Genomic DNA, 15,573 nt, shown 5'->3' on the forward strand with positions numbered 1-15,573 from the left:
GCATAACGTTACCGTGCGTCACTGTGACCGTCAAATGTGATGATCAGAGGCTTGAATGCTCTCGATAAAATCTATACACATAGTTACGCTTGAAAGTAAATTTTGTTTGTTAATTTGTTCCACTCTCACCGTTTCTCACGTTATTCGCTACCCATATACATCTCATTGCATTGTATATATTTTTTAATTCTCTTAAATTTAGATATTTTTACTAATAACTTATCAATTTAAAACAAAAATTGTAGTTAATGTGAAATTTTATTACCTTTTTTTTTTATTGCTTAGATGGGCGTATGAGTTTGCAGCGAATCTGGTGTTAAATGATTCCCGGAGCCCACCAATAAAGTAAATGTCGCCACTTACATTGAGACCTGAGTCCTAAATCCCAGTTTTATAGCGCAATGGCTGCTCCACCCTTCATACCAAAACGCATTACTGCTTCACAGCAGAAATAGGCAGGCTCACAAGACCATCAGTAATTACGCAAATTATATTTTTTTCGGATTTGATTTTCAATACACAACGTTGTTCATTTGCCGTGGAAGACATTAGTGAATATTTCATAAATACATATTTACGATTAGAAAAATTAGTAATTACTAAATATAATACATAACTAAGGGAATCAAAGGAATTAAAACTTGACGGATCTTGGTTGGTAGTTTTTTTTTTGTGACTGCATTCGAAATAACATATACATATGTATATCTAACAATAAAACAAGTTTTATAGTTTAATCTTGTTTTATTATTTTAATTTTATTATATCCAACATTAGAAAGAATTTATTTATAGATTTCGTGGCCAGTGATGACTAGTGATGACTGAGGTGCTTGCTATTCGTCGACATTTAAATATTGTGTTAACTACCGTCTGCTTTTCTATAAAGTTATTTATTGAAATATTCGGTTTTTGCACTGTTATGGGAATTTACTTTGAATTCGTTTTAAAAAAGGAAACTTTTAGGATACGAACTATTTTTTTGATTTACACAATAATAGATGATAACTCTCAGAGCAATCCCGGTAGCCACACCCCTACTCTAAGACAGTTCACTCTCTACTACCTGTTCTCCGGTCTCCTCTAAAGTCTCTACCTCGGACCGTCTAGTCAGCGGTTCGAGGATATCAGCATTTTAGGGTTCAGTACAGATATATAACAGCACACAAATAGATCGAAAACTATCTTAAGCTCTGCATGTTTGATATCTTCACACAAAGAGGAAGACTTTTTGAAATGTGGGATTTTTAAACGTGAAATGAAGTCGTGAAGGTAACCTTAATTATCAATTTTATGTATTTCGAATTTGTTCTAAAATTTCTATAAAAATCTTTCGAAACAGCAGTTTGTAGCGTGTAAACTAGCTACCGGTTCCAAAGGGGTCAATTGCAAGAAACATACATACGTTTTCTGTATTACGAAAAGCAAAACAGTTACTACTATTTTCAATTGCAAAACGTATCCCAATTTTGTTTGTAGTTCTAATTAATGGCTCTGAAGTAAACGAATAAATGTTTTTTTTTAATTCACCGTTGAGAAAATACGTAAAATTTCTTCTCAACTAGCATAATTTGAAGAAAATGAATACGGTCCCTTTTTAAATTATGTTCGTCCGGTTTTCATCATTTCCATCAAAGGACCACGTAAAATAGGCTCATAGACATTTTCTTCTAACGTCATCTTTTGTTTTATCTTAACGTGTAGCTACGAGGTTCCTGCATCTAAGGGGCGTGCCGGGTATTTTTTTTTTTTTTTTTTTTATTCCTTAGATGGGTAGACGAGCTCACAGCCCACCTGTTGTTAAGTGGTTACTGGAGCCCATAGACATCTACAACGTAAATGCGCCACCCACCTTGAGATATAAGTTGTAAGGTCTCAGTATAGTTACAACGGCTGCCCCACCCTTCAAACCGAAACGCATTACTGCTTCACGGCAGAAATAGGCAGGGCGGTAGTACCTACCCGTGCGGACTCACAAGAGATCCTACCACCAGTAAAAAGTTGAACAGTCCGCAATGTTAGGACCGGACCGCGGGCCCAAGCCAAGGGATGGAATCCAGTTAGGTCTAGTGGCAAAGAGTCACAATTACTGTATAAAAGTGTCAATTGTGGAAAAGTTAAAACGCACATTCGGCTTAATACATCAGTGTTGGAGCTCCCATGACAGAGGCAGTACTGTCCAGCTTGTGCTTGCATTAATAAATAAAAGTAAATTTTCGCCGAAAGCCTACTTATTTCCCAAAGCGGTACATTTCTCGAGTCGGCGGGTTCCGATCATTGCGTTTGGCAACACATTCCATCAGCCACAGAATCCGACTCAGGGGTCGTTCACCTCGCTGACCACACACACATCACACACACACACCATGTGAATGTGAGACGTTTCAATTAAAACTATCATCATTGTTGGTAATTGAATGGCTATGGCATTGTCTTTTTTTCTTGAATATAATTAAGTTTCTATAGCCATGTGTGAATCTTTTAATAATGGGATTTATGGTAGTAACTCTATGATTGTTGAATGCGTAATCATACTTTACAAATATTTAAAGAATTTTTAAACTTATTTCTTGATGTGATGATACTCAAGATTTGTAAAAGCCACACATTATATAACAGAAATGTAACAAAATTAGAGGCTTGCCAAAAAATTCTTATTATGATCTGAGAAATCCTGATCTAACCTGAAATTGTGGAAGACTTATTGTTCTGATTTGACCGCTGTATCCAATCTATACTAATATATAAATCTACAGTGGTTTTTACGGATGTTCCGTTATAATTACTGAACCACGCATCCGATTGACTTAAACCTTGGTATCCATGTAGAAAATACATGTACTTAATGGATAGCATATTTAGATGAGTGTTGGACTCCCTACACCAGTTGCGGGGGCGTTAATGATGAGAATCTTTGTGGGGGTGAGAAATAATGACGTTAATTTTAAATGCCCAGCGAAGCGGACGGGTACAGCTAGTATTTCATAATTCACTTACTTTTTTGAAGTCAATAGCAGTGGTAGCAACTATAATATACGCGTATATGTAAAGGGTGTCCTGTATACATATGTAATATAACTCTTTGTCGCTTTCGACGAAAACGGTGCTTGGAGTGCCGAGAGTGGATCGGGAGGATCTATTAATAAATTTAGATGAAAATAATGGCACTGGTGAAATATTTCAATTTCCTAGGAAATAGTAAAACTACGTATTGATCAAACTACTGTTATTACTGGTGGTAGGACCTCTTGTGAGTCCGCACGGGTAGGTACCACCACCCTGCCTATTTCTGCCGTGAAGCAGTAATGCGTATCGGTTTGAAGGGTGGGGCAGCCGTTGTAACTATACTTGAGACCTTAGAACTTACATCTCAAGGTGGGTGGCGCATTTACGTCGTAGATGTCTATTGGTCCAGTAACCACTTAACACCAGGTGGGCTGTGAGTTCCTCCACCCACCTAAGCAATAAAAAAAAAGTAATTTGGATAGCTTAGTATGTATTTATGAATAAACTAGGTTTTGCCCGCGACTTCGTCCGCGTGGAATAGTTACTTTAGGATAACGATAAATTTTGCCCACGACTTCATTTACATAGAAGGTGAAAATATTTTTGAATAATAGAATATTAAGGAGCTATTTAAGCTACGAATATCACGCTTTTTAACCGACTTCAAAAGAGAAGGTTATCAATTTGACTACATTTTTTTATCTATGCATGTTCACCGATTTCTCGAGAATGCTTGAACCGATTCTTATAATTTCTTTATGTTTTTTTTTTCTTCAAAAGGGTAGACTTCCCGAATGGTTCTGTAATCATCAGGATCAGGATCTCATGATGGGATCCTGGAGAAATCGAGAAAAGTCCACAATTTTCAAAGCATAATATTTTGAAATGATTTGGGTGTTTCTTGTTATTCTTCTTATTCTGTGCCACCTCTGTACTAGTAATGAATAGCGTATTTATATGGATAAGGATTACTATAATCTTTATAAAAACATCTTCACAAATAATGCTTCTTTTAGAACAAATTTGGTTTACTTTTACTTTTAAAGGGGAACAATTCTATCATATATTATTTTAGCGAAACTTTAACAGTTTCTGCAGCGCACCCACCGGAAGGTCTCAAAAGGAAGAAAAAAAAACGATTTTGAAACATTCTTTATTAGTACTCTGCTCGTATTGCTCTTAGTGTGATGTTATATTGTAAATGGGCTATCTAACGCTGAAAGAATTTTTCAATTCGAAATGAGATTAGCGCGTTCAACCAAACAAACAAACTCTTCAGCTTTATAATATGACTAGCGACCCGCCCTCGCTTCGCTTCGGAAACATTAAAACAAACATGAAACAAAAAAAAAAATTAAAAAAAAAAAAAAAAAGTAGCCTATGTTCATCAGGGACAATGTCGGCTTCTAATGGAAAAAGAATTTTTCAAATCGGTCCAGTAGTTTTGGAGCCTATTCGAAACAAACAAAAAAACAAATCTTTCCTCTTTATAATATTAGTATAGAAGTATAGATTAATAAATAAGAAGTGATCTAAATCAGTTCAGGCGCCAACGGCTGTAGGCGGATCTTTAGGATGAAACCGGGTACTGTAATTGACTAATTTGGATTGAACTAGTTTCGTAACTTAATTGGTGATCCGTTTTATTTTCAATACAGTACAGCCCACGCCTGCCTCTAAAGCCATTGGAAAAACCAATTATTATGAAATGGCGAATGTCTATTCCAGTTGATGTGCTAATAAATTATTTGTTGCATTTTTTAGTGAAGTATGTAACGTAACTTGCTTGATTTAATTCAAATGCTTCGAGAATACACTATGATTCCCCTTAACCCATTAGCCACAGCCCACTGAGTTTCTCGCTGGATCTTCTCAGTGGGTCGCGTTTCCGATCCGATGGTAGATTCTGCGAAGCACGGCTCTTGCTAGGGTTCGTGTTAGCAAACGTCGTCAGGTTTGAGCCCCGTGAGCTCACCTACTAGTTAAGGTTACGCTGATATAGCCTCTCTAGGCTCTCAGCTTAGGTAGGAGAAAAAAGAAAAGAAAGAAAAGCTGTGACTCATTAATTTACTTGTCGTTTTATTGCAATAATACAAACACGTGTTGGAAGAACACGAACAAAGCGTTTCTTTCTAGTTATTGTATTAAAATGAACATTATCGTAAACATAATAATGCTTTTCAATTTATTTATAAGATGTTAAATTTCTTACAGTTCATATGTACAAATTTTCATTTATTTTCAAAGTTTCTTTGAAAAGAGTTAAGTTTTTTTTTTTTATGAAATTTAGTTATAGAAAGTAGACTGCCAGAATTACAAAACCGTTGTACAACGGCTATCACACCCTTCAAACAGGAACGCATGCCTGATTATCAATTTTGAAAATGAACCGTTTCTAGTTCCATCCAATTTACGTTTAAAAGTTTCATTATAACTAATACTAGTGGCCCCGCGGTAGTCGAGATTCGACTATAATTAATTGAAATTATAAGTTTAAACATTATTATGATTCTATTGTCAAACACATATTTCGATAATATAATCACAGTATTCGCCAAAACTGCACTACAGATTAATAATATTAAAGCCAAACAATTTTAATCTATTTTCAATTCGACCACAGACTTTAAACAATAACAAAACTTTCGCAATTGACAGTAAACAAAGAGGCTCTAATAAAGAATTAAAAAAAAAGAGTATATTTTTATGTATGTGTTGTGTCAAATACATGGTAGTGTGTGTAATGTTTTCTTTATTGATTTAAAGTATCTTTTATGCATTATTTAAAAAAAATATTAGCATTGTGCACTCCTCTATATTCTCTATAAGTGTGAGAAATTTCATACTCCTCCGTCCCTGCAATTTTCGTAAAAAGGGGTACAAAGTTTTTACTTCACGTATTAATATATAGATAAATCAATATTTTTGTTGGAATTAATACATAATATGTACTTTTCAATTTATACGTCACAGACCACGCATAAAACTGTCATCGCACTAATTGACCCAAAAACGAAAATTAATTATTTACACTAATAATATAAAAATGAAAATATTCAGTCTACATTAATGAACCATAAATATAATAAGTATACTCAATATAAAATTTATTCGTATCTGATGTATCGGAGCATACTCAGGTCAGAATCAGTGTCAAATTTACGATAAAACATCTATTGTGGATTCCTACAGTTAACATTTAATGTGCTGTGTTGTAAAACAATTGCATTCTGTGCTTTTTATAATGTACGAAGATGGAAACTTGTTTGACTTTTGAGGTCAGTAACTTTTTATTCATTGAAATTAATAGAAAGTTTGTTGTATTTATTATGGACGCCCTTTCTAGAGATGATTAGGTGAATTAGGCACGTGCAATCTTTTAAATAATTTATGTTATTATGAATGTAGTAATACAACGGGAACGTAAATATTTATTAATTTATATTGGTGTCAAAAACAAAACCATTAATTGATGCCTATACCTAAATATCCTTGGACTTTTAATAGTTCTGAATTAATTTGCATGATTGTATGAAAGATTACTTATTAGTTCAGTTTTCCTATTAAGAAAATGAAAGTGATAAGATATTAAATATAATTAGGGGTCCATTATCCTGAAGCCTTCAATAAGTTATAGACGGTTTTATTCATGATGCATCTTTTGCGTGATGCACATTATAATCTGTTTAAGAGTACTCTACTTTTTACATATACTCATTTCAGTAAACATTTCAATAATGTTTATGCACTTCTCATAAAAATTTATTACAATAACATAATGAGATATCAAACATTCGGATTATACTTGTAACGACATACGAAAGTCGGCGTATACAAATTACAGTATCTAAATAACTAGTTAACGCTTTCACGCAATATCATTGATAATGATCGGATAACTCGTTTGCAGTAATAGGGATGTCACTTTCTATATTTTACTTCCTAGAAGCATTTATTGTCTTTGTTTTCATTTCGCTTACTGAATTTATAAGTGAAGGCCAATGTAATCGACTATAAATTCAATGTTAAGTATATTAGCCACACTTAGATTGTTTTTATTTATTTTGTATTATTAAATATAATCAAATTAACAACTAGTTTAGAGAAATTTAAGCATGCATTACTCGGTACCCTTTTGCAGTGCCTTGCATTGTCTTGTTTGTATTAGGATGCGTTTCCAAACGATTACTTTGAAATCGCATGCAATATTGTATTCATTGGAAACTTTTCCGCTATCTATGATCTATGCTACTCTTTTTATTCTACCTGGAATGCCAGCTCAATCCACTTCTGAGTAAAGCTCGCATTTGGTGTATACCAATGAAATTGACCTTTGAACAATACAGAAAAATAAAAATATGTTAAAAAAATTTACTTGTCATCATGACATATTTCATTCTGCGTCACTTATAAATTGTCAGTTACACAATGAAACAGTTTACGATTATTATGTATGTATAGAAATGTAATTTACTATAGTTGTCAAATGCACAATTTTTGTATTATTGCAAACTTAAATTTCCCAATTTATATCGACTTTAATGCCTAAAACTGCAGTTTAAAAAGTATTAAAATATGTTTAAAAAATATTTTATGCTTTTGCAGTAGAATATGTTAATAAAACTATAAATTTTTAAATTAATGTATCAAGAACAAAGAAACTTATGCAAAAACTTAACTAACCCGTGTTCGTGATCAAGATATACCATTTTATCTATACTAATATATAAATCTATAGTGGTTTTTACGGATGTTCTGTTATAACTACTGAACCATACATCCGTTTGACTTGAAACTTGGTATCCATGTAGAAAATACATGTACTTAATGGATAGGCTAATATTTATATGAATGTTGGACTCCCTACACCAGTTGCGGGGGCGTTAATGATGAGAATATTTGTGGGGGTGAGAAATAGTAATGTTAAATTTAAATGCCCAGCGAAGCGGACGGGTAAAGCTAGTAGAATTATAAATATAAAGTCGCATACTGTGACAACTAGACCAATTGAATTAATCAGTAATGCTTTTTGTATTTATTTCCTAATCTTCATTTATTTTAACACTTCATCCGCCACTTCCAGATTTCAGATTAAAGTCTACCTCGTTGAATCTTGGTCTAATAATAACTTACATAAGAAAAATAGAAGATTTCTTACAATGTGACTATTTTATCCTTTTTTCTGAATTACATCGTTGCTGTTTAGCTTCTTTTTATAACCAATACTTATATTTTCGAAAACAATTTAACGAAATACGAGTTATTTTACATAATTTTCGCTACAAAAAATTATTACGACGATAAATTATAATTAAGCAGATAGACAGCTCGTGCCGTTATTTACAAAACTTTGAAAATTAAATGCTATCCTCAGATTTAAACCTGTTTCATTGAGATTATCGCGAAATCTATATGATGCAAAATAGTGAATGATTTCTTTTTTTTTCAACGTCGAGCTCACGGCCTGCCTAGTAATAAGTGAGAAATATAAAATAGCATATCAAAATCGTTATCTACAGAGATCCATGTTCCCCTAATTTCTTTAATCCCTTTTCTTGTTTGCCTTGTTACTCGTAGTCATTTTAAAATACCAAAAAATAATAGTTTAAAAAAACAAAAAAACACGTTTTATATAAAATTAAACTAAAAAATAGAAAATAAAATTAAATAAATTTAAATTGAAAATAGTGTAAAAATATATATATTTTATTGTAAAAAAAGCGTGGGGTGCTCAACGTAATCAAATTAGTGTATTGTCGTCGGTCCTCGATAAATCTACAAAGTTTGAATGAAATCTGGCCGTTTAAAGTGGGTCAAAATCGCGTCTAAAGGAGTCAGTTACAAACATACAAACATACATACAAGTGAAGCTAAGTAATAAAGCGTGTAAAAATAACTATTGTTGATGATTTGTGTTACAGGGCGATTACATATGGATCGAGCCGGTGTCGGGGCGGGAGTTCGACGTGGCGATCGGAGCACGTGTTCTCGCGGCCGAGGGACGTCGGATCCGGGTCCGGGACGACGACGGCAACGAGCAATGGCTTCCACCGGAGCGCCGCATCAAGGCGATGCACGCGACCTCCGTGCACGGAGTCGAGGATATGATCTCACTCGGCGATCTGCACGAGGCCGGTATACTAAGGAATCTCCTCATCCGGTACAATGAAAATCTTATTTATGTGAGTATGCTAATTGTTTAGTCATGACAGTAAATGTTTTGTTTTGATTACTAGTAACCAAAAATACCAATAGTAGTATTATTTCCACTATGATGCGAATAATATTCATTATCATATAAATGTTAGCTGAATAATGAATTTATTGTAATTCTGGTCTTTTACTGTTGGTAGGATCTCTTGTGAGTCCGCACGGGTAGGTACCACCACACTGTCTATTCCTGCCGTGAACAAGTAATGCGTTTCGGTTTGAAGGGTGGGGCAGCCGTTGTAACTATACTTTAGACCTTAGAACCTATATCTCTAGGTGGGCGGCGCATGTTGTAGATGTCTATGGGCTCCAGTAACCATTTAACATCAGGTGGGCTGTGAGCTCGTCCACCCATGTAAGCAATATAAAAAAAAAACAAAAAAAATTGAATGAAAATACTCGATATTCCAGACATACACCGGATCGATATTAGTTGCGGTGAATCCGTATCAGATACTACCGATCTACACGGCGGACCAGATCAAACTGTACAAGGAGAGAAAAATCGGCGAGCTACCACCCCATATATTCGCGATTGGTGACAACGCGTACGCACACATGCGGAGATATAATCAGGATCAATGCATCGTTATCAGCGGGGAATCGGGTGCTGGAAAGACGGAGTCAACAAAGCTTATACTTCAATACCTTGCTGCGATTAGCGGTAAACATTCATGGATAGAACAACAGGTGAGGAATGAATCTTGTATTTTCTTATAGTATTTGGATTTATACTACCCATATCAAAGGCAAGTTTAATTAATAGTGTTGGTACCTAAATTGTTAATTTAGATATCGGTATAGATATGGCGGTTAATATACACTAGATTTGGTATATATTAATTAGATAAGGTATTTATGGAGCTAAAAAATGATTTTAATGTTTTGTATTTACTGATTACATCCGACATCATTTATTTCAATTATTATTTTCTATTCTAAATTTGTATAACAAGAAACAATAAATATATTATCGTTTCAGATTTTAGAAGCTAATCCAATTCTAGAAGCTTTTGGGAATGCGAAGACAGTTCGAAATGATAATTCTTCGCGATTCGGAAAATATATAGATATACATTTCAATAGCTCTGGAGTTATAGAGGGAGCTAAAATTGAACAATATCTGTTGGAGAAATCTAGGATTGTATCCCAAGGCACCGAGGAGAGGAACTATCACGTGTTTTATTGTTTACTGGCTGGATTATCCAAAGACGATAAAAAGAAATTGGAATTAGGCGACCCTTCGGAATACAGATATCTGTCTGCGGTGAGTGTTTCATGTCTCGAAAATAACTCTTTCTAACCAAAACATATTGATATCTAGTTATCAATCTAATGTTCGATAGTCACATAGATCAACAAAAGCAATAACATTAAGAGATTGTTATTTTACATTAAAATTTTATTTATTTGATTGCTTATATCTGACATATTTTGATAATATCCTCGCGTGCTTGTTTAGATCTGATATCGATCCTAGACACGATTTTGCGTTTATGATAAAAAAATTACTATTTCTATTTCAGGGCGGGAGTTTTTCGTGCGAGGGCAGAGATGACGCTGCAGAATTCGCAGACATTAGATCAGCAATGAAAGTGTTATTATTCACAGAATCAGAAATATGGGAAATTTTAAAATTACTGGCAGCAGTCTTACATTGTGGAAACATAAAGTACGAAGCGACTGTTGTTGATAACCTTGACGCCACTGAAATTACAGAAGAAGCGAATGTAAGAAAGGTAGCCAACTTACTTGGTGTGCCCTTACAATCTCTTATACGTGCTTTGACTAGAAAAACACTATTTGCCCACGGAGAAACTGTTATATCAACACTAAGCAGAGATCAGTCTGTTGACATTAGAGATGCATTTGTGAAAGGAATTTACGGTAGGCTATTCGTAACTATTGTCAGGAAAATCAACGCGGCCATTTACAAACCCAAGTCAACTACAAGAACTGCAATTGGTGTCCTTGACATATTTGGTTTTGAAAACTTTGATCACAACAGTTTTGAACAGTTCTGCATTAACTTCGCAAACGAGAATCTACAACAGTTTTTCGTCAGGCACATTTTCAAATTGGAACAGGAAGAATATAACCATGAAGGCATAAATTGGCAACACATCGAGTTTGTTGACAATCAGGATGCTTTGGACTTGATTGCTTTGAAACAGCTAAACATTATGGCTTTGATAGACGAAGAATCTAAGTTTCCAAAAGGGACTGACCAAACTATGCTAGCTAAACTTCATAAGACGCACGGTCTCCACAGAAATTACCTTAAGCCAAAGTCTGACATTAATACTAGTTTCGGATTAAACCATTTCGCTGGAATAGTTTTTTACGACACACGGGGATTCTTAGAGAAAAACCGAGACACATTTAGTGCTGACTTACTGCAATTAATTCACATATCGACGAATAAATTCTTACAGCAGATATTCCAAGAGGATATCGTCATGGGCTCTGAAACAAGGAAACGGACACCGACGTTGTCAACGCAGTTCAAAAAATCATTAGACTTGTTGATGAGAACGTTAGGGACTTGTCAGCCGTTCTTCATTCGCTGTATCAAACCGAATGAATTTAAAAAACCAATGCTCTTCGATCGCGGCCTTTGTTGCAGACAGCTTAGATACTCCGGAATGATGGAAACTATTCGAATCCGGAGAGCCGGCTATCCGATAAGACATAGTTTTAAGGAATTTGTCGAAAGATATAGATTTTTAATATCGGGGGTACCCCCTGCTCACAAGACGGACTGTCGATCAGCCACTGCAAAAATTTGTGCTCAAGTATTAGGGAAATCCGATTATCAGTTGGGTCATACCAAAGTGTTCCTTAAAGACGCTCACGATTTGTTCTTGGAGCAAGAAAGAGACCGAGTTTTAACGAGAAAGATATTAATACTCCAAAGATCGATACGAGGATGGGTTTATCGTAGAAGATTCTTGAAGATGAGAGCGGCAGCTGTTCTCATTCAGCGTCATTGGCGGGGTAAACTACAGAGGATAAGGTACCAGAAGATGAAGGTCGGGTACGCTAGACTCCAGGCATTGATACGAGCAAGAGTCCTCGCACACAGATTCAGACATTTGCGCGGCCATATTGTCTCTCTACAGGTAATTTTTCAATTATTCAAACCAACACTTCCAATTAACCTCCCCCTTTTAATTACATGTAGGCATGTAATAAAATTTCATGTTGTTGCCTAAATTTTCGACACCACACTAAACAATTTTGTTTAAGCAGTGTTGTTTTAATGAATCCTGTTCCGAAATCTAGCTTTTTAATTTTGTAACACAGGTGCAACGCAGCATAGGACACGGGACACATGGACATAAAAAAAAATCGATTGTGTGAAAATTTCATATGTCTCTCGAACTAACACTTAACTTAAAAAATTTTGAAAAGAAATTTAAAAAAGATTTGTGTAAATAAGAAGAAGTTTATGTTTTGTAAACATAAAATATGTAGGTACAAAGAAAAATAATAGATGGCCACAAAAAAACAATTATTTTCATATGGCGTTATTCATTTATATTATGAATTATACACCCTTTGACAGCCTTATTATAACGGGTATATATATTATTATAACTTATAAAGACTAAGAACGTCAATAAACACATGGTATTTGAGATTGAGATGAGAGTCGCCTTAAAATTATATAAAATGTAAATAAATGGGACATTTTCAAGACTCGATAATTTAAAGATGTGGTATTATTACACTGTTAGGCTGCGGCTCGCGGGTACCTGGTGCGGAGGTCGTACGGCCACAAGATGTGGGCGATCGTGAAGATCCAGAGCCACGTGCGGCGGCTGATCGCGGTGCGGCGCTACCGGCGGCTCGCGGCCGAGGAGCGCGCGCACCGCGAGGCGCTGCGGCTGCGGCGCCAGGAGGAGCAGCGCCTGCACCACCAGGGGAACACGCGCGCCAAGGAGATCGCCGAACAAAACTACAGGGTGAGTTTTGATGTTCCGTGTAAAGAAGTACCGAGACCAATTTCGGGGTTTCGACGTACCACGCATATATGTATGCATGTATGCAACTGCACGCTCTCATCTTCATAGACGATTTTTATATTTCATAGAGAATTATTGTCCTTCAATATTGAAAAAAAATCATCCGCGCTCGGTAGGTAATGTTAAACCTTCTTTCGTCACTTTGTAACCCTTCCACTCTCTTACTTCACCCACGTCAAATCGTAAGATTTTCTAATTACACAATTTTAAAATAGTAATTAACATAGATTATACACATAATATTTGAGTAATTACCATACCTTAATCTGGCGTGCATTGTTATTTTTGGCGATTAATTTTTCTTTACTAATCTTAGGGCTACATACTCGACACCCGGTCTTATATAAAGAAATTACAAGTGTGTGTGATTTGGAGATGGTGAACTTCACACATTATTTTCAAGAATCACACAAATTCACAGTCTATTATCAAAACTTAATACCATAACACACAGATTTTAAAAATTTATTAATAAAAATGAAGGTATATGAGTAATCAAATCGCTTACATATTTGGATGGATGTGTAACTTAAAAGGGCTCTGAAGAGTTACCTGCTTCACTCGAGAATGAAGCGAGCCTTTACCTATCAAAATCACCACTGTCAAATGAACAAATTTGTACAAGATCAAATTGATAGCGATATCCGGTAAATCGACGCCCGAATGTCTGCTTTCGTCGGTAATATCAAAAACGATTACCACACTAGCACAGAACGAATCAACGGCTACAATTATCAATAAAATATCTAACAACGTTAATTACTAATGCTTGTAAACATCTAAGGTTTCCTATATCGAACACATTCGTCAATGGAGACCGTTAAACAAAATTGCATTTTTTTATTTATTTTTTCTTTGTTCCACGGACTTATACTTAAACAAAACTTTAATATTATTATTAATTTACAAGCTGAAAACATGAGCAGTATACTAAATAATAGCAGACCATAACATATACATAACCGAATGAACGAGTTTTCGGCCCACACGGTGTCAAGTGATTCCTAGAGCCCATATACATTACAACGTTAATGACGTTACCAACCTTGAGACTTGAAATCTATGTCTCAATGCTAAAGGAATTACGTAAATAAAAATTAAAGCGGGTTTTCATGCATAATAACTTAAGCTTAGGTGGTTGGATGGCCTTATATAATAGTTAACTGCCCGAGTCCATTGCCGAGGCTCATAAGAGGTTATAGAGGGAAATGCCCTGCTTCTCGAATTGTCATATCTGACCCAGACGACGGGGCATCGCAATACCGCCGTCAACCTCGTCACCATCGGCGCTTTTTGGTACTCCAAGCACCGGTCACCGTTCTCGTCTAACTTCTCGAACAAGAATAGGAGTTTTTTTTATGTTTGGATGGATGGACAATCTCACAGCCCACCTGGTATTAAGTGGTTACTGGAGCCCATAGACACCTACAGCGTAAATGCGCCACCCACCTTGAGATATAAGTTCTAAGGTCTAAACTTTAAAGCATAGTTACAACGGCTGTCCCACCCTTCAAACCGAAACGCATTACTGCTTGACGGCAGAAATAGGCAGGGCGGTGGTACCTACCCGCGCGGACTCACAAGAGTTCCTACCACCAGTAATTACGCAAATTATAATTTTGCGGGTTTCATTTTTTATTACACAATGTTATTCCTTCACCGTGGAAGTCAATCGTGAATTTTTTTTATTTTTTTTTTATTGCTTAGTTGGGTGGACGAGCTCACAGCCCACCTGATGTTAAGTGGTTACTGGAGCCCATAGACATCTACAATTTTTGCTGAGTAAGTATTTCATTAGAAAAATTGGTACCCGCCAGCGAGATTCGAACACCAATGCATCGCTCAACACAAATGCACCGGACGTCTTATCCTTTAGGCCACGATGACTCCAAGTAGACCAGTTTAAAGCACAGTTACAGCGGCTGCCCCACCCTTCAAACCGAAACGCACAACTTCAAACACAAACGACTATCAACCTTTCTTATAGACACAACCCATTAATTTTCTCGCTGGATCGCGATTCTGATTGGATGGTTGATTCAGCGAAGCACGGCTCTTGCTAGGGACAGTGTTGGCAACTTATCTCAGATAGAACCTGTGAGCTCACCTACGACTACGAACGCGGACTAGCTTCTTAGGCTACCAAGTATTAGGCAGGGAAACGAAGAACAACAAAAAACATCAAATTGGAACACATAACTGATTCGCGCGTGACTCGGGTGGTCTCGCTACCAGTATGTAAGTAATTCTTTCATTTACCACGCATGTAAGCATTTTCACCGGGCGTCTTACGCATTTGGACGCTCACAGTAAAATTACTTATCTGATTT

The 15,573-nt window shown here is 35.8% G+C and overlaps 1 protein-coding gene across 2 annotated transcripts in view; it reads left to right on the forward strand.

The window, feature by feature from the left end:
* LOC101738943 (myosin-VIIa) overlaps positions 1–15,573 on the forward strand; it is a 52,873-nt gene that overhangs the window by 22,045 nt on the left and 15,255 nt on the right. The window contains exons 1-6 of one of the 2 annotated variants that reach the window (XM_062668346.1): positions 6,154–6,283; positions 8,927–9,187; positions 9,627–9,905; positions 10,198–10,482; positions 10,742–12,337; positions 12,956–13,183. In XM_062668346.1, the coding sequence (XP_062524330.1) occupies positions 6,260–6,283; positions 8,927–9,187; positions 9,627–9,905; positions 10,198–10,482; positions 10,742–12,337; positions 12,956–13,183 (2,673 nt within the window). In that variant the 5' untranslated portion in view covers positions 6,154–6,259. Of the gene's footprint in view, positions 1–6,153; positions 6,284–8,926; positions 9,188–9,626; positions 9,906–10,197; positions 10,483–10,741; positions 12,338–12,955; positions 13,184–15,573 lie in introns of those variants that run through there. The other variant, XM_038021749.2, reaches the window with a different exon arrangement.

This window comes from Bombyx mori, chromosome 4 (assembly GCF_030269925.1).
Source record: "Bombyx mori chromosome 4, ASM3026992v2".
NCBI classification, from domain to species: domain Eukaryota; kingdom Metazoa; phylum Arthropoda; class Insecta; order Lepidoptera; family Bombycidae; genus Bombyx; species Bombyx mori.